This window comes from Mustelus asterias, chromosome 14 (genome assembly GCF_964213995.1).
Source record: "Mustelus asterias chromosome 14, sMusAst1.hap1.1, whole genome shotgun sequence".
NCBI lineage: Eukaryota > Metazoa > Chordata > Chondrichthyes > Carcharhiniformes > Triakidae > Mustelus > Mustelus asterias.
Window position 1 is genome coordinate 48,444,896 of NC_135814.1, and position 20,156 is coordinate 48,465,051.

The window sequence follows — 20,156 nt, forward strand, 5'->3', positions numbered from 1 at the left end:
GTTCAAACACAAAGGAGAAAACTTTGGCAATGGATAATAGCTTCAAACAAGTGATATTGGCTGGACCATCTAGACCAATCAAGCACTTTTCCTGATTTTCACTGACTTAAGTGGAACCTAATATTAGAAGATGTAAAGCTGAGCTTTAATCGCTTGTTTTATACCATTATTCAAATTCCCAATTACCCTAAAAGAATGGTTAATATAGCATCCAAAATAGCAAAATGGATCACAAATATTTGTACCTATGAAATATGTTTATTAAGTGCTGCTAATAATGATTCACTCTTTAAAGGAATTAAATTACAGAACTGCATCGGAAATAATAAGAAATACTGTTATATGATCATGATAGTTAATAATTGAACATGATAGTGAACAGAAAACAAGTAGCTTTAATCCTACAAATGGAAAGCCAATGTTTTACATGGTCACCCTTCCTAGCAGGCTGAAGATTTAACCTAGTCTTTGACAAGTCAGGACACTCAAAACTTAATATTTTTTACATCCTCTACTAAATATTTCAGGTTCTGTGAGCAGATTAAGCTCTTGCTTAATTTATCAGTTTCTTGAAAGTACCTGCTCCTCTTGCTTTTCCTCTATGTCTATTCCTGGACAGATAATGGGCAGGATTCTCCAGCCGTTCACACTGTTGGGATTCTCCGGTCGTGCTGCAGTGAATGGCAATTTGGCTGAGTACTAAATTCTCCATCCCCACTGGCAGTGAACAGCCGAAGAATTCCGGCTAATGTATTTTTACTTTTTCAGCAACCACCTTTATTTGTAAAACAGTAGAATTCAATAAGCAGTGATTCTTCGTGCAACTTCTAGCATCTGTTTGAGAAGTATAAATTTCCCTAAAAGCACATTGTTGTATAAACTTCCATTTATAAATATTCTTTGTAAAACATACCATTCCCCAGGTAAACTGACTTTTGTGTGCACAATGACACTCAAATTGTTTTCAGTTTACCTTGCTACAGGAGTTGAACAGAATACATCATAAAATGTGATCCCTCTCATTCTGGGGATTTCAGTTTGATCATGAGAAACACTTGTTTAGGCCTCGTGTCATGAATCTACCTTAAGTCTAAAGATACAATCTCAGTAAATAATCTATTATCATTGTGCAACTGTAATGGATTACAACAATCTTAGTAAACTGGAACGTAAATAGGGTTACAATGTGAACAATTAATGTTGGAGGGGAGAAATAAAGACACAAATGATTAAAACAAAATGTCTTCCCTGTTTTGGACAAAAGACAATCCATCTTTGATGGAAGCAAAAGAAGAGTACTTAGATAACCACATTCATATACATTAGTATTGTTGAAACTAGTTTCACTATTTTGCATAGTAGCTAAAGACTTTAAAATATATTTTAACAAAAGTCTGATGCAAAAGCTATCATACATTATTGACAAAGGACACTGTAGTCTGTAAAAATGAAACAGCATAAACAGTTGAAAAATTTAATATAGTTTCAGCTAAAAACTGAGGCTGCAGTAGGAATAAATACAAGTATTCCATATTCCCTTAGTAATTCAAATAAACTTATGTTTATACACAAAGTCTGCATGCCTGAAGATGCTCCTAGTTTGGTAACATGTTTGACTTTATACAGTTCATAGTATGACGCAGGCTGAAGTAAAATAGTGTTATCTGAGATGATTAAACACAGACCTGCTGTGCAGTCTTGTTACCATTATACATCTTTACCATTCCCTCATCCTTACTGCTGCCAGCACCACCATCTCCACTGTCTGCATACACTCCAAAAAAGCAATATTTCAAAACAAAGCAAAATAAAAAGTGAGGCCAATAAAACACAAAACAGGAAGATATCAGATTATTTAAGGCTAAAACGTTCTGATAAGAGCTCTGTCTGCTCTGTATTGCCTATAGCCTTCTCTAATTTTTGTAAGCAAAACATGCATTGAAAAGGACTAGTTTAAAGAGAACATATTATAATTTGACATACATAAGTATCGAAGATAATAATCATCTTAAATTTTAATTTAAAGCGTGAAATCAATCCTCAAAAAATATCTACTCTCCTTTAGGAACACACTCCGCTGGACTTTTAAGATCCTATTCTGTAATACATTTTATGAGGCATAGCAAAACCTCTATATATATATTTTTTGCTACTACTGAATAAATACAAATTTAAAGTGAATCATGCCATAAAACTATATGCAAGAGTTGCACATCATTATTGCATGCTATTTGTGAAACTACATGCTGGCCAATGGTAATATTACAGTGAACGTAAAATGGTTGAGGTCTTGTATCAAAGCAATAAACATTACATTTCACTACAGCTGGTAAATTAACATCTCAGAATGCATGTAGTGCTAATGAAACTCTGCCCTATTTTGTAAATATTAAATGCAGTATATTTGTTCCATTAATCTTTGAAAATTACAGTAGAATTGTCTTTGATCAAAAATTAGATTTTAGTGTCCATCAAAAAGTTCCTGAAGTTACGTAAAACGATCAGAATTCATTTTCCTCAGTTTGGGAGGAAGGTTTCCCTGAATCCTTGAACCACCCGCTAATCTCTGTAGCTTTGGTGGCAGCTCTGCCACAGATTGGCTCATTAGGTCACAGTTCACCTTACTGGTCTTTGGCACCAGTTTTTCCTCAGAATTTCCGGGAACTGAGCTGATTCGCTGGAGCTTCATTGGCAGGTCTCCCATACTGAATGCTTTTTCTGAGGTGGTAGAACTCATTCTCAGTAATTTTTTTGGTAAGTTTTCCCTCCCCGTGATCCTCTGCAGTTTGAGTGGTATCCTGGTACTTAGGTCATCCAGACTATCAAAGCAGTCCACAGAGTCATTTCTATCTGGCATAGTGCCCCTGCTGTTGTTAACAGCTGGGGCCATCAAAGGAGAGGTCATAAACAGCATTTCCTCTTGTTCTTTCACACTGTACGGTGGTGTTGGAATTTCAAACGTTGCATGAAATTGAGAGTAGTCTACTTTGAAGAATCCTTCTTCCAGAGAAATAACTGGGAAAAAGCGGTTACCCCAAAGAACTTCATCTTCTGTGTATGATGTCCTTGCTTGGCATGTCATACCTAGGACGGAAAATACAAATGTAAATAAATAATTATGTCAGAATTTAAACTCGACACGATCTGATCATATGATCCTTAAAATTCGCTAGGTGGATAATTGATAACCTTTAGTTGAGTCAAAAATCAGGCACCTAATTAACATTCCATCGTCTACCTTATGTCAATCAATTGGAAACAGAACCTTGGGTTGTTGCAGGCCTCTTCCCCACAAGTAGTATCAATCACAAAACTCAATCCCTGCTGAACACATCACTGGTATGTAAATCTATTCCACACAGATGTAAAGAGCTGATACATTGGGCAGAATGTCATCCAGGTGGCAGGGGACTTGCCTGCCACCTGACAGGCTGGTGAGAGCCCCGTAGAGTCTACACTAGGGAATATTAAATGTCAATAAGCTGTATGAGTGGTCACTATTAGAGCTTCCCCGGAATTAGGGATCCTGGTGGCAGAAATCCCACCCCTGTGAGTTTCCAACCAGAGGCTGGCAAGTCTCCATTGCAAGCAGTGCCATCAGGAGAGGTGGTAGCTGTTGGTAATGCACCCAGCAAAAGCCCAGGATCAATGAGGGACCCAAGGCTAAAGGTGAGGACAAGATGGGGGTCACCAGATTGGAGTCACAAGAGAGGAAGGAAGGAAGGGAGAGGGTAGCCTTCAAGGTCCCCCTCCCCCAACCCCCTGATGCCATGTCCCTTGATCAGGCAATATGCCTTTGAATGAGGGTACCGCCCCTGGGAGCCCACAAACATATATGACGAGGGTTTGCTTTATGGGATTTCCACGTGGCAAGTCCCTGGCCTGCTGTTGGTTGAATTCCAATGGTGAGAAGGTGAGGCCCTTAAGCTGGCATTCATTTCCCACACATCAGCCTCGATTAGCATCTGGAGAGGAAGGCTGCACACTAGCCTTCCGGCCTCAGACTTACTCAGGCAGAGTTGGGAAAGCAGTAGGGGTCCTCACCTGATGCCCTCACACTAGATTAAATAATACCTGCTTCTAAACTCGCTGACAGTGGTCATTAAACAAAGACTAATATCTGTATTAACGGAAGCGGTGCGATCCATAATTGAAATATCGCTGCTCACTTGGGAAAGTAACCCGTACTGGATGGATGCACCCTAAGTTATGTGGGGAGTGCAGGTGGAAATTTCAGAGGATCCTGATACAATTTTCCAATCCTCCTCGACAATGGGAATGGTGCCAGAGAACTGGAGGACTGTAAATATAACACAGTTACTTAAAAAACGGGACGGGTAAACCCAGCAATTTACAAGTCAGTTAATCTAGTGACACTAGTGGGAAAATTGTTTTAGGTAATAATCCACAAGAACACAAGAGTTTGGATCAGGAGTAGGTCATTCAGCCCCCCAAGCCTGCTCATCATCCGATAAGATCATAGCTGATCTAATTGAGGCCTCAAGTCCACTTTCCTGTCTGCCCCTGTGATCATCAACTCCCTTGTCGACCAAAACTCCATTTAACTCAGTCTTGAGTATATTCAAGGACCCAGCTTCCACTGCTCTCTGTAAAAGAGAATTCCTCAGACTAAAGTCTCTCTCTCTCTCTCGCTCTCTCTCTCTCAGGAGAGAGAAAAAAAATCCTCCTAATTGGTCTTAACTGGGAGACCCCTAATTTTTAAACTGTGTTCCCTAGTTCTAGACTTTTCTATAAGCGGAAATGTCCTCTCACCATCCACCCTGTCAGGTCCCCTCAGGATCTTAGGCCGGGATTTGATGGCCCCTCCCGCCTGGTGGGATATTACGGTCCTGCTGAAATAAACGGCAATTTAAGTGGCCCATTGCATTCACTGGCGGGGGTGAAACCATATGGCGTACGCAGGCCGTGAAATCCTGGCCTTAATTTTTCAGAAAGGTTAACTCTCACTCTAAGCTTCAATGGGTATACGCCTAACCTGCCCAATCTTTTCTTGTAAGATAACCCATTCATCCCAGGAATAAGTCAAGTGAACATCTCTAAACTGCTCCTACTGCAGTTATATTCTCAAGTAAGGAAACCAAAACTCCAGATCCTGGGCAAAATTAATTGACATTTTGAAAAAAAAGGGCTAATAAGTGAGAGTCAACACAGATAAAATCAAAATTATGTTTGACTAAGTTATTTGATAAAGTAATGGAGAGGATTGTTGAGGATAGTGCAGTTGATGTTGCGAATAGGGATTTTCATATTGACTTTATAAATAGAGGCATTATGTACAAACGCGAGATAGTTATGCTAAACCTTTATAAAACATTGGCTTAACCTCAGCTAAAGTATTGTGTTCAATTCTGGGCATTACACTCTAGGGAGGATATCAAGGCATTGAAGGAGTTGGAGAAGAGATTTATTAGAATGGTACCAGGGTTGGGGACTTCAGCTATGCGAAGAAAATGGAAAGGTTTGGGTATTTCTCATTGGAGTGGACAAGATTGAGGGTTGTTCAAAATCCTGAATGGTTTTGGGAGAGAATGTTTCCAGTAGCAGAGGGCTCAGTAATTAAAGGACACCGTTTAAGATGATTGGTAATAATACCAAAGACAAATTTTTACACAGCAAGTTGTTATGATCTGGAATGTACCACCTGCGATGATGGTGAAAGCAGATTTAACCGTTAAATTTCAAAGGAAAGTGGATAAAACTTGAAGGCACACAATTTCCAAAGTATTGCTACGAACAAAAAACTGGCACAGGGACAATATGCTGGATGATCTCCAATCGTGCTCCGTCATTCTATGGGCTAGATTTGGTGCAAGGCATGTTGCTTGCCTCTACCCGCTCCCCCTGCCTCCCCCAACCTCTGCCCCTCCCCACTCCACAATAGAAAGATTGGTCGTAAGCCAAACAACTTTAGTGAGGTAAGTTCTGGACTTCTGCCCTTCAGAGACAGGAAGCCCCATCCTCAAAAGCTGTTGGCCAATCCGATCAGTTGGCAGCTGAGTTGTCCCAGCAGTGCCAGAAGCAAATTGTAGGCACAGTTGGGATTACAAGGGGCTCCCTGGGAAGAAGTGTCACGGATACCATTTTAAGGGAAGTTGGGCGTTTTTGGGTGGGGTGGTTGCCTGGGGTGGGGGAGGGGGGGTGCGGGTCAGGTTTTGGGGGCTGGCGGAGGAAAGCACAAAAGGTAGAGAGGTAATATCTTGGGATGGTGTCCCGCTGGGCATTGGGCACAACCCAAAAGAGGTATCCATCCTTTCATCCCTCCTCCTTGCTGGTGTTGGTGAAATGCAGGCTGCCTACTCTCCTCTGCCCCTTCAGGTTATGGCAGCGGAGGCAAAATTTGGTCTTTAATTGGCCAGTTAACAGACTTAACATGTCTATGGGTGGGCTGGCGGATGTCTTACCTGCCCACTGTGTTATGGGGACAGCTTGGGTTGGGAAGAGGGTGATAGGCTAACCATCCATCCTGCATTATATGCCTCCCTGCTGCCTCGAACATGCCTGGCAGGGTGCCATAACATTTAAAGTACAGTTTATTTATTAGTCACAAGTAAGGCTTACATTAACACTGCAATGAAGTTACTGTGAAATTCCCCTAGTCGCCACAGTCCGGCACCTGTTCAGGTCAATGCACCTAATCTGCACATCTTTCAGAATGTGGGAGGAAACCGGAGTACCTGGAGGAAACCCATGCAGAGACAGGGAGAACGTGCAAACTCCACATAGATAGTGACCCAAGCCAGGAATCGAACTCAGGTCCCTGGTGCTGCAAAGCAGCAGTGCTAACCACTGTGCTCCCATGCTGCCTATAAGCTCTGTAAGTGACCTTCTGCATCCCTCTTCATGGCTAGATTTATGATTTTATTTTACTCTGGAGGGTTATTAATCTCAAAATTAAATATTATTACATTTTAAGGTCATGTCAATATGTAATTTAAGATCACAGCATAACCCAACTTAATTATTACTGTAGTATAATTCATCTTTTCTAAATGTCAACAAAACATGGGTAAGATGATTAGGCCTTTACAATTTGGCTTTTTGATACAGTACATTTCACATGCTCAGACTGCACAACACTAAATTTACAGTTTGAAAATATTATATCAGTCTGCTGATTTGGTTTCCAATTTTTCACAATTTTACGTTCCCCTTTTTTGCATTACAATCCACGTGCCTCAATTTGTAATGGACTTTGCTTATGTAAACTCACCATAGTGCGTTCCCACACAATGAACTGAATTTTATGGCCTTCATATTTGCCAAGCATGTTTGAGGCGGGCATGCAAAGTAGGGTTGGTGGCTAGCTTACAGCTTTGCCACTCACCCTGAGCTGAACCCCATAATACGGTGGGCAGGTAAGGCATCTGCTCGCCAACCTGCCCTCAGGCCTATTGAGGCCCTTAGCTGGCCAATTAAGAGTCAGTTAAGGGTCTAACTCTGCCTTGGCTGCTATAATACGGTGGGTTGTGGAAGATGGAGCAGAGTGGGCAGGCCGTTTTTCACCAATGCTGGTGAAAAGGCAGAAAGGAGGGAAGGTACTGAGGGAGTCCTTACCTTTTAGGGATGCCCTGTTCCCATTGGGGGTACCCCCAAGATGTCGTTCCTCTTTTTACCTTCACCCATGGCTTCCAAAACCTGAAACCCCAATCCTCCCCTTCCCTAGGGTCCTCAATCCCTCCCTGCCCGAAAAGTACCAACTTCCCTTATTCTGGCATCCATGACACTTCTTCCTGGGGACAACTTGGCTGTCAGCCAATCAGACTGACCAGCAGCTCTCAAGGGCAGGACAGTGTATCCCTGAGGAGTAGAAGTTCCACACTCACCTCATTAAGGCCACCCACAGTGTATTGTCACCGTGGGACAGCCTTTAGTCGGTCGGTTCCAACTGACTTTTCTACTGAGGTTTGGGGCGGAGTGGGGTGGGGGGTGGTTGGAGAACAAAATGCCCCATGTAAGATCAATTTAATGGCTTTTGTGTCTTTTAATAAATGTTTTTGCTTGGAAGTATCAGCCCATTTCACATGAGCTTGAACTTGGTGAGAATGACTGTCATCTGCCATCTTGGGCAATGAGGTTAAAATAAAAATATCGAAAGCGCAACCCAAACCCACTTCTGGTTTTAATCAAGGTGGTCGGTTGTTGGGTAACCATTCTGCTCTGGGTCCGTCCTTAAAATATGTTAAAGGGGCTTCTTGCCTTAAATTTAACCTGGCAGCGAGGGGAAAGCAAAATGGCTGGATGGACAAAGTAGGCATCTTTCCACCACTGTTTTTTTAATGGACAGGATTTTTTTCCACAAGTCCATCATGCTACCTTGCAAACCATCCTGCAATCTATTTTGCTGGATCAACAAAACAACACCCCTCCCTCCTGCCTCACTGTCAGAGTTGAACTCCCCTCCTTCCCTCCACTGCACCAACTCCCCCAGCCCACCAAACCCCCACCATCTTGGTGCCTGATGCCTGGCTCACTTCCTGATCTCTGATGTCAAATGCCCAAGCTGACTCTCAATGTCCAATGACCATCTCTGATACCCAACTTCTTCCTTGACCTTGAATGTCCAATCTTGCAGAATCCCTTGTGAGGTGGATAGCGGTAGACTTGAAGAAGAGGTAGACAGGTTGGTGGAATGGTTGGACATGTGGCAATTTAAGTTTAATACAGAGAAGTGGGAAGTGATACACTTCAGTAGAAAGAATGAGGAAAGGCAGTATAAAACAAAGGATACAATTCCGAAATAGGTGCAGGATCAGAGCCATGGGGATGTATGTATACAAATCACTGGAGATGGTAGAACAGGTTGAGAAAGTGGGTAATAAGCCAAATGGGATCCTCGGATTAAAAATTTGAGACTTATGCCGCAATTTTATGCCCATGTTCATCTCAACTGCAAACAGAGACATGGGCATAAAATATCATGAGATTCAGAAAATAAGAATCACACTGGTGTTTTCTGAGTTTTCACGCCCCTCGCAGGTGACGTAACAAGATTCCCACCCAAGAAGGTTGGGAACCACATTTAAATTAACATTCAATTAAAGGGCTTCCTCGCTATATACCCCTGCTTCTGCAAAACGTGAACCAGGTGAAGGGAACCTACTGGGGGCACCCAAGTAGGTTCAGTTCCTGGAGGAGAGGGACATGCCCAGGCAATGCCCTGGCACTTATCCGTGGGGAGGGGGCTGCATGCCAGTTTTCTCGCCTCAGTCAGCACTCTGCAAATAATGGAAAATTCTCACTGACTCCATCCCACGCCGCCAGGAAACCCACGGCAGGGTTGCACTGTCAGTGGAACAGCAGATTCCGGCGGCGTGAACAGCCAGAAAGTTCCGGCCTACGTGTCATCTGTAAGAAAGAAGATGACATTTTTAAAGGCTAAAGCGTAGAATGGATTATGCACTATAACCTAGACTACATAATATTTCAATGGGAGAGGAATGATTTTCTTTTTTATAGGTGCTTGCCCGGTGATAACCACAGCTATTTACTTTTAAAGTGATGAAACTGCGTAGTACTGACTTATTTGACCAAGTCCTTGTGGATATCTGGGGAGAAAGACCAGGTTGAGGAAGGGGTAATGTACACTGAAGGACATCTTTACAAGGTGTATATCTGCTCATATGTTAAGTTCAGATCGAACTATCAATTCGAAATGAATTACCATGCAAGGTTTATAGAATTCTATTGAAGTAGGAATTCTATTAACTGGACAAAATCATGAAAAATAATTCAATACATGATTAGAAATGTAATTAGAAATAATATATTTTTCTCTTTAAGCCGCATTTATCATAATGGATATAAATGACTACTACTCAGATTCAACCTTTGCTTCTAATAGAAACTTCTGAATCTTATAATCTAAAAAATTGTAAGTTAGAATATCGAATGATGGGTAAATCTGTCATATTTTTGAAGAAATGACATTAAGCTTGGTATTGTTAAATTTATTAATTTAGAAATTTTTGGCTTCTGAAGAAAAGGACACAATTTTCTGTCCAAATTCCAATGGGAATGGGGCTGATTTTCCCCCTGCCGCTCTCCCATGCTTATGTCAGAAGGGAAGCTGAAACTCCTGGGAGTTTTGTCTTCATTTCCTTGACAAAGTGAATGCCTGTATGATGGTATCCACCCTATTTCCACTAATGGCCTATCCTTAGCATTTAGCATCAGTACGGTGCTACTGTTGTCCGGTGGGAGGGGACATCTCCTAACCATTGTACTCTTTGCGTGGCAAGTCACAGATCTTTCAGCAGCCTGTCAGGTATTTTGTGGTTTCTCCCTAATATCACTTCTGTAAAGTCAACCAAGTTCAAGCATGAGAAATGAAACACGGAAAAATGCACAGACACAAAAGTCACTAAAATGCACTAGAAATCTATTTAGCTTTTTAAAAACTTTTTGGCTATAACTTAGATCACATTCTCTGCAGGTGCAAAGATGTTCTTCATAGAAATTACTGTTCTATTTTGATATCAGGCATGACATGCTGTATATAATTCTCCTCAGTTCAGCACATCTAAAATTGTACATGCAAAATTAAATTGAAATTATGTTCCAAATGCCATACAAAATTGTAGAAGAGATCATACTGAAAAAATATTATGTACAACCTGGCATAATTTATTTGAAATTGTGTCTGATAAATGTAATTAAATATTTAATAGCCAACTCTAATTACTGAATACCACCTTTTTGTGTTGATGTCACATGATCAGTCAGGCACTCCTTTTTCTAATCTTGTTTAACAAGCTTTCCAAATATATTTTACAACAGCTCCTAAATTGCAATACCATTAATCTTAAGGCAAACATGTTCACTTTGAGTATTAATCATCAATGAAGCAATTCCGTGGATCCTTCAAAACCGAGACCAACTAGCAGCCCTTCACCAATCAGTTGAGCAAATGATTCTGTGTTCTATTTAATAGTGAAAACCTTCAAACCTGAACTGAATTTTATAATCACGATCCATACAATCAAGGAGACACTATGATTGGTGTCAAGCTTCGTTCGGTCATGTTCCTGTAAAACAATTTGGACATTTTACCACGTTGATGACATTATATAAAACCAAAGTTCCACTACCTTCCCATCTGAGGTTAGTGAATTTAACCGAGCTCCCCTCATTATAGCATTAGTTCAAACATGGACAAAGGAGTTGAACTCCTTTCACCTCCAGAGGTGAAGTGAAAGTGACTGACCTTAACATGAAATGTGGTATCAAGGAACCTCAACAAAAAACTGATGTCAATGGGAATCAGGAGAAAAGCTCTCCACTGGTTGAACATGCCAAGCACAAATGAAGATGGTTGTGATTGTTCAGGTCAATCATCTCAGCACCAGGACACAGTTCCTCTGGGTGAAGGGTGCTGGCCTAAGCAAGTGCTTCATCAATGACCTTCCTTCCATCATAAGGTCAGAAGTGGGGATGTTCACTGATGGCTGCACAATTTTCAGCACCATTTGCAACTCCGCAGATGCTGAAGCTGTCCATGTCCAAATGCAGCAAGACCTCAAATATATCCAGGTTTTGAGCTACTAAGTGGCAACTAACATTCACATCACACAAGTGGCAGACAATGACCATCTCCAACAAGAGAAAATCTAACAATGTCTCCTTGACATTCAGTGGCATTACTATTGTTGAATCCTCCACTGTCAACACCGTGGAGGTTACCAATGACCAGACACCAAAATAGTATGGCTACAAGAACAAGTTAGAGGCTAGAAATCCTGTGGCAAGTAACTCACCTCTGATACCCAAAGCCTGTCTGCCATCTACAAAGCACATCAGTGTGATGGAATACTCTCCTTTTTGCCTAGATGAGTACAGCTCCAACACTCAAAATGTTTGACACCATCCAGGACAAAGCAGCCCACTTGATTGACATCCAGGCCACAATCATTCACTCCCTCCATCACAGATGCATTTTGGAGCTGTATGTACCATCTACAAGGCGCACTGCAGGAACTCACTATGGCTCATTAGGAAGCATCTTCCAAACCCACAACCTTTACCATCTAGAACGACAAGGGCAGCAGAGACACAGGAACACCGCCAACTGCAACTCCCCCTCCAAGCCACCCACCATTCTGATTTGGAAATATATTGTGGCTCCATTACTGTTGTTGGATCAGAATGTTGGAACTCCCTCCGGAACAACATTGTGGATGTGCCTACACCCTAGAGACTGCAGTGGTTCAAGACAGCTCACCACCACCTTTTCAAGGTCAATTAGAGATGGACAATAAAGGCTGGCCTAGCCAATGATGCTCTCATCCCATAAATAAATTAAAAAGGAAGACTGGGATAAACATGGCACCTCTTGGTGTGCACAGTCATTGAGTAAGGGGGACAAGGGACGAGAAAGAATAAGTGCATTATCACACTGCTATTACACTTGTTGCTGTGATATAAGCAAACACTTAGGTCTTATTAAATTAAGTCATGCCCCATTCTATGAAGATTGGCTAAAGTGTTTATTACAGACACATGACTATGTATATCATTCTGAACATTGTCAATGTTTGGTCGTATTTTGATAGCTTGAGCCTTTCCACCCCATTTACTAAATGTCTATTGCGAGTGTAGAATTAGATTTTCTCCACTGTGCTCAGTGCAATTGCACATTATTCTATTTTCCAAGCTCATCAGAGATTTGATGAGGCTTACAGCAATCCCAAGGCCTTACCCTTTGTTTTGTAGACTCAGCACAATGTGTGAATGAGCCAGTCAACAGAAGCTGAAATTGTTCAATTTTATTGCTAATGGTACAATAGCATGGCATACGCTTGTTTTCCAGTTGTCCTCAGCTTCAATAAAAATCAAATGTAGGTTTATACATTGAATGAAAGATTTGAAGGAAATGTGGATTACATAACATTGGCCTTCAAACAGTCCGACTGACCAGTAAATAAACCAGTAGGCTTATTGTACAAATAGTTATCTTGACTTAAAGCATCCAATATCAAATTACAAAATACCTGGAGGAAAGAGGTTGAGTTCAGCAAAACTGGAGGGAGAGGTTCTACATGACTCAAACATTTTTTCAATATATCTGTATTTTTTATAACTTCTAAGACTATGTTCTTTAAATCGAACCAAGAATGATAAAACCTGCAAGTCTAAGAATATGAAATGTTGAAAACAGTCAGCAAGCCTGTCAACATCTGTGGATTAATCAGATCCTATACAGAGGGAAATTAAAGGCATCAATGAATGAATAGCTGAAGGAGAGAAGGAAATGACTGGCTTGAAATGGGGGAATTTCATTGAAACATAACACCACCGCACCCATTAAACAGTGACCGAGATCTCCAATATGAAGGGAGAGGGGTCAGAATGTGCATGCACAACACGAAGCGATGGTGTTCTGTATTGGTACATGCAAAAAAGCATCCAGGGCCTATGTCTAAAGTGGGTATTAATCCCTTTGTGTTTATAAATAAGGGTTCTAATGTCTGTTTGAGCCCATCTGTGTCAAATTGGGTTATGTGGCCTAACCACAGGAATTCAGAAAATTAGATTTGGTAAATAGACTTAGGGAACGATCTTACTGGCTCACCCCGCCGATCGATGGGCTGGGCAAGCCAGTAAGATCGCGAGAGAGGCGAGAAGCCTCTCGCCATCTTACTGGCCCTGGATTATCAGGAAAAGCACAAGGTTGATTTTAATATTGAGATTTGGATTTAAATATAATTAGTGAGCTTAGGAGGAAAAGTCAAAGCTGTGTCGCATAGAAATGAGGGATGGGTTGAATGGGACGGTCAGTGAACTTACGTCACATACCACTACATAGCATTTTTACATGAGGTATATTACATCGCATTTGCAGCACAGAAAACAAATATAAGAAATTTTAGAACAGGATGAAGATAAGCTTTATATGGTCACAGGGAATGTGCATTGTGACAAAGCCAAATATTTTTTTCTGAAGTAGAACGAACCACTGGAATATTTACTTAGTATTTTGTTCAATCACATGGCAATGAGAAACAGCTAACATCGTATAGTATTTATAACACAGGAAAAAGCCATTCAGTCCGACAGATTCACGCCGGTAATAATGGCCACGATTCTCCCAAAAGTGCTGAATTGGCAGAAAAACTGTTTTAAATCCCGACTGTTTTGTTAGTTCAGCTTCTCACCCGAATCTCTGCACTCTGTGCAATGCAGAGGTCCCAGTCGTGAATATCATTAAAAACCCAGGGGGGGCAGGGCCTATTTGCGCTGGAGTCTGACAGTTCTAGAGCTCTGCGCATGCGTAGTGGCCCCGATCTGTTAGTCTCCCCCTTTGCTGGCTAGCTCAATCGCTGGGGAGCCCGGGACCCCCGCAGTGCTGCCCTTCCAGCCGCCCCCCCCCCCCCCCCCCCACTGCCCAATCGTGGTCCCCACAACAATTCCTGGGCCAGCCCTGACACCCCCCTTGCCCCAGAGCACCCCGATGTCCATCCCACCTCCCCCCAGCAGTGGCGATCCTTCCACCCCCCTTACCCCGGCAGATCCCCCCCACCCGCTGATCCCCCCCCCAATTGCAAACACCGGGGTCAGACTCCACCCGCCCCCCCCTTCAGAGACACCCCCCGGCAGACCACCCCAATTGCTGCCCTCCCTCCATCCCAGACCGATCCTGTCTGCACAGTGGCAGCAGGACCTCCCCCACCCCCACCGATCACCCCTAGGCCCCACCCAAAATAGATCCTGCCCCCATGGCACTGCCCGATCCCCCTGGGCATGGACATTTTGCCCCTTGGGGCAGTGCCAGGGGGCACAGGCTGGCACTGCCATGGTGCCCCTGCCCAGGGGGCACCACCCCCCGTACCCCTGGAGGGTCCCGATTTCCCCCTTCATTCTGGCAGGGTCTCCCAATAGTCCCCCGAACATGGGGAGCTAGTGTAAACCCTGCCAGAATGAAGTACTCCTGGCAGGGTGGGAGATTCAATCGGGACCTGAAAGTTCCCGATAATGATCTGCTAAACATATTTAAAATACATTTAAAACAGATTCAAATTACTTACCTGCCTTCCCGCCAGTTTCCAGTGTGGTCTGACTGGCGATTGTTCGCCAGCTCTGGGAAATGCGCATGCGTTCCTGGCGCATGCGAAAATCCCAGTACAAGGCAAGCGACATGCATCTCCCACCGCGACCCACCAGAAAAGTAGCGCGTCGCGATGGGAGAATCGCGGCCAATGTTTCACACACATTTCCTTCGACCATTCTTCAACTAGCCATTTTGGATTACATAGAATATACTGCACAAAAACAGACCAATGGGCCTAACCAGTCCATGCCAGCATTTATAGTACACTCGAGCCTCTTCCCATCTTTTCTCATTGTGATGCTAGTGTACCTTTAGAAAATGGGTTTTTTAAAATCATGTTCTCTGCAGTTGTAAACAGGCCTTTTGCTTTCATTGTTGCCAAGCCGTCTACTAGAAGTCCTTTTATTGCTGCTTCAATGGCTTAAATGGTGTTTTGTTTATTTTTAACCTGGGCTTCATACACTGGCTTACAATTCATGACTGGTGGCAGGTCATGTGTTTTGGACAGGTTTTCTTCATAGTGAATTTAAGATTTCACTTTCTGCTTTGGGCTGTTAGCTGCTGTTTTAGTTTAGAAGGGGTGCGAACATCAGACTAAAAAGCAGTGTCTGCTGGAAGCAGGTCTCCTGGCCTTCCTGGAGTGAAAATTCTGCTTTTGGTGGTTTTGCTAGCTAGTTCCTAGAGTCTCTCTCTGTCTCTCCCTGGTGTTTTGGGAAGCTGTTCTGACTGCAAGCTTGTCTGTGTAGATATCAGGAAAATTCCAGCATCCAACCAAAGGACTAAGTTCCAGCATCACGTGAGCATTCATATTTTCTGTGCTAAACCTGAGGCAAGGGTTTTGTTTATTGCGTTTGTTTGGTTGGAACAGTATTTAGCTATTAAGGTTTATACAATACCATGGTTGTTTTTTTTTCTTGTTTGTAATTGGTAAAAGTTATTGCTAATTTTCTTTCTAAACATGTTAACTGTATTCTTAAATAAACTTTGTTTGATAAAAGCTCCCTAGTGGGTCATTTGAATCATACCTGAAGTGAAATATCTCTTGCTCACCCTAGCCAAATACCAATTGCAAAACTTATGATCCAGGCAGACTTCATAAAACACTTTGGAGTTTCTGACCTGTATTAAAACACCATCTAAATCTATCATTGCAACCCTGCTCACTCATATACTTGTCATATTTTGCTTTAAATACATATATACTATTCCCTTAACCACTCCCTGTGTTAACAAGTTCCACATTCTTCTATTCTTTTCTCATTTACCTGTTCCTCCAACTTCCATGTAAATGAATCTAGGCTATTGATCGCATCTAGTTCCTGTGATAGCAAGTTCCACATTCTTACCAATCTCCTATATTCTCCTGATTTCCTGCTTCTATGGTCTAGCTCAGAAGTGAAAATATTTTCTCCATGTCTACCCGATCAAACCCTTTCATAATCTTATAGCCCTTTCTCAGTTCTGGAGAAAAAATGCCCAGTCTGATAACTTTTTCCTGATGGGAAGGAGCTTTGAGATCATTCTCCTAAATTATTTTTGAACCTTCTCTGGTGCCTCCATAGATTGAATTGTTCATAATACTCCAAGTGCGATCAAACCCATGCTCTACATAAGTTTAACTTAACTTCTCTGCTTTTTAATTCTATCTCCAAAATGAAATCAAATGTTTTGTTTACTTTCTAATGGTCTTAACATAGTGATTTTACTTTCAGCGATTTGTATTTCTATACCCCCAGGTCCCTCTGTTCTTCTATTCCATTTAGATATTTACCATTTTCCAAGGAATAACTGTCCTCCTTGTTCTACATACCTAAATGCACCACCCCATACTGATGTACATTGAAGTTCATTTATCAATTACATGACCATTCTGTGTTTATTAATGTTTTCCTGCATTTTACCGCATTCCTCCTACACCCCAGCCTCCCCTATCCCTAATTTGGTGTCATGAGCAAATTTACAAATTGTACTTTATGCTCAATAATCACACGCCCACTGTTCTAAGCGGAGGTTGGTCCCCACCTTGAGAGCTAACACCCTAACCACTCAAAAAGGAGTACCTCGCATCATAATCCGTTAAAAGTGTGTGTGAAGTGGTTTGATCTGCTCTTCAGCAAATTTTTGTGGTTAAATCAAAAATAATTCCCTGACATTCTCTCCAACAAAAAATTAACAAATAACACATCATTTATCAAACTAACAGTGAACAGGTTTACTAAACTATTAACAAACCAAATAAAACATGATTCTAATGGAATACTGTTCAGATAAATACAATTCCCACTTACTAACAAAAATTAGAATTTTTAGTCACTCTCTAAATTACAATCAGGTTTGGCTTCTTCTGAAATCTTCTGGTCTTCCCTGTTGATTTCTTGTGTCTGGAACCTCTGTCTTCTTTTGGTACCTTTGCTATTTAGATGAGGCTTTGAGCTGAAAGCTATGAGCTGTGGCAGAGGGCATTTGTTGTCTCTGCTTATTGTCCCACTGCCTGTTCTTTTATACCTGTGATGACATATTCACATCCTCTACAATATGATTGGTTCTCAGGTTACTAAAACATCAATTTCAAGTCTAATAGGTTGTCGGTAGCCAAGTGCCTGATTCAAATTTGATTGGCTAAATTTAAAAAAATCAAAAGTCTGAAAGTCTGTTGCCAAGGCAATCCTGCTGTTTTGCCTTTAATACAATGTTTCAGTCTGTGTACTGGCACCATATGCACCTGCATTTTTTAAACTCTCCAAGCACAGCAAAAACACTACCTTTTTAAAGGGACCATGCAATATGTTCATCTCTTATCATTTTACAATGCTTTAATAATTTTGCAAACACCAACTTCACAACACCCACTACTGACACAAATGGGAATACCAACAACTGCAACTTCCACTCCAAGTCACACAGCTTCTGACTTGGAAATTTGCGCCATTCCTTCATCGTCGCTGGATCAAAATCCTAGAGCTCCCTAACTAACGTGAGAGTACCTACACCACATGGATTGCAACAGCCCTAGAAGGCAGCTCAGACCACCTGCTCAAAGAGGCTCATGGATACATAATAAATGTTGGTCTTGTCAGGGAATCCCATGTCTGATGAACAAATAATACTTAAAAATCCTGAATCCAAATAGTTTATAGAAATGGTGAATGACAGTGGTCCCAGTGATTCTTGTGGAATACCACTTCCCACCTTTTGCCAATCTGAGTAATAACCTATAACCTCTGCCTTCTGTTTTGTACAGCAAGAAGTCTCACAACACCAGGTTAAAGTCCAACAGGTATATTTGGTAGCACAAGCTTTTGGAGTGTCGCTCCTTCATCAGGTGTTTTGTAGCCAGCTTATTATCCAGATTGGACTAAGAATTGAAACAGAAAGAAACACAATCAACCTATTCAATAAACTGTTGGATTGCCTGAAGAAAACTAATAACAATCCTTACACCATCAGCCACAAGAGAAAACAGAGAAGTCAAAATGTAATGCAATAATTAAATTGGTCCCATGCCCGAGGCAAGAAAATATTCCAAATGTGCTAACATTTAAAGTTGATTAGAATGTGATTTTACCAGGAACCAGGATATGTAAATGATCTTTTGTCATTATGGCTTGCACATCTTCTACCTAATAAATTGAAATTCTTACAATTTCAGCTGATGCTACTGCTGGACAGTCAGGTCCCAGAATGGACACTGGCTTAATAGACCATAACTTGCATCTTTTGTTTGGAGACGTGGATGAACATAGTCACAGGACTGCCAATTAACTTTTAACAAAAGAATAAAACATTAGTTAAACGTGAAAAGTTGGACTATAACACAATATTCCTTCATCTTCCCTATATCTTCACAGATGTACACAGATTTTTAAAGACAACACAAGTTACAAAACATATCTTGTACTATAATGTGCTCAGTAAGTACACAATCCATGTAAGCCAACAAGCCAACTGTGGTCAGGAAAACCACATTCTGAAACCAAGTGACTGATGCCACCCAGTAGAACTTCCCTGGATTTTTCATCCAATACCTTGCAGCTCTCTAACTGGAAACCTTTCTTTGCCCTGTTCTTTAAATTCAGAGGACAGTTCCTGTTCAGAATCAAGTCCTTTATCCTTTTGACTTTAGTCTCCTGGGACTTCTCTTTCTTTCCCTGGTTTCTAGAACTATCCGTTCTTTAGCTTCTGGGACTTGTTTTCTGCCCCTTACTCCATTGTCCTGCCTCTCTTCTGACAGTTTCTGAGAGAGCTGCTTTCTTCTCAAGTACTCGGTTTCAACTGAACCACAAATGCTTATGCTTTTCAGTGTCAGCTTTTGGTTGCTAAGCAACAGCTTAGTTTTTTTTTAACCTCTATAATTGTTTTTACTTCATAAACCTTTAATTACAAAACAGGCCCAGTTTAAAATGAAACCAAAACCCACAGACATACAGGCACCTTTTTTAACATGAGCTAACTGAAGTTGTAATCCTTTCTCAGCGCGCAGCTGCAGAAACACAAATTAAATTTACTTAAAGCAATACCATATTTCGAATACCTTAGTTACAAATATGAATTTTTTACACTATGGGGACGATCGAACCGGCTCGACCCGCTGGTCGATTGGTGAGGGGAGGAGGTAAGATAGGGCGAAAGGTGAAAAATCAGGGTCCACGCCCGGTTGTTTTGCCTCTCGCGATCTTACCTGCCCTGGTTTGCCGGTGATTTCAATATTCATGACATGATTACCATGTCATTGGTGAGTCCCGGAAGCTCTCATCCGGGATCACTTGCCCTTACTTGCTCACGTGTCGAGGTCCTCACCAGTGAGGGTCACATATGGTCCCCACCAACAGGGACCAGGCATGATGGTCTCGCTGGTGGGAATGGAGGCCATTGAAGCCCCCCGGGTGGTTGGGGACAGGACCTGGCAGTGCCCCTTGGACAATGCCAACCTGGCACCCTGCAACTGGTGACTGGCAAGAGGGGAGTAGGGGGGTGCGATGTGGCGGTGATTAAAGGGGTGGAGAATTCAGCACAGGGAGCGATCGCCAGTGGGCCCTGATGTCCGAGAGAGTGGGGGGAGTGACAGGAGATCTCCAGTACAATGTTTACACTG

General features: G+C 41.9%; 1 protein-coding gene across 1 annotated transcript in view; it reads right to left on the bottom strand.

Annotated features, from left to right (window-relative positions):
* Positions 1-2,380: 2,380 nt before the first annotated feature.
* Positions 2,381-20,156, bottom strand: part of kcnj3a (potassium inwardly rectifying channel subfamily J member 3a) — a 209,656-nt gene continuing 191,880 nt past the window's right edge. The window contains exon 3 of the mRNA XM_078229191.1: positions 2,381-3,084. Coding sequence (XP_078085317.1) covers positions 2,489-3,084 — 596 coding nt within the window. The 3' untranslated portion in view covers positions 2,381-2,488. The remainder of the gene's footprint in view (positions 3,085-20,156) is intronic.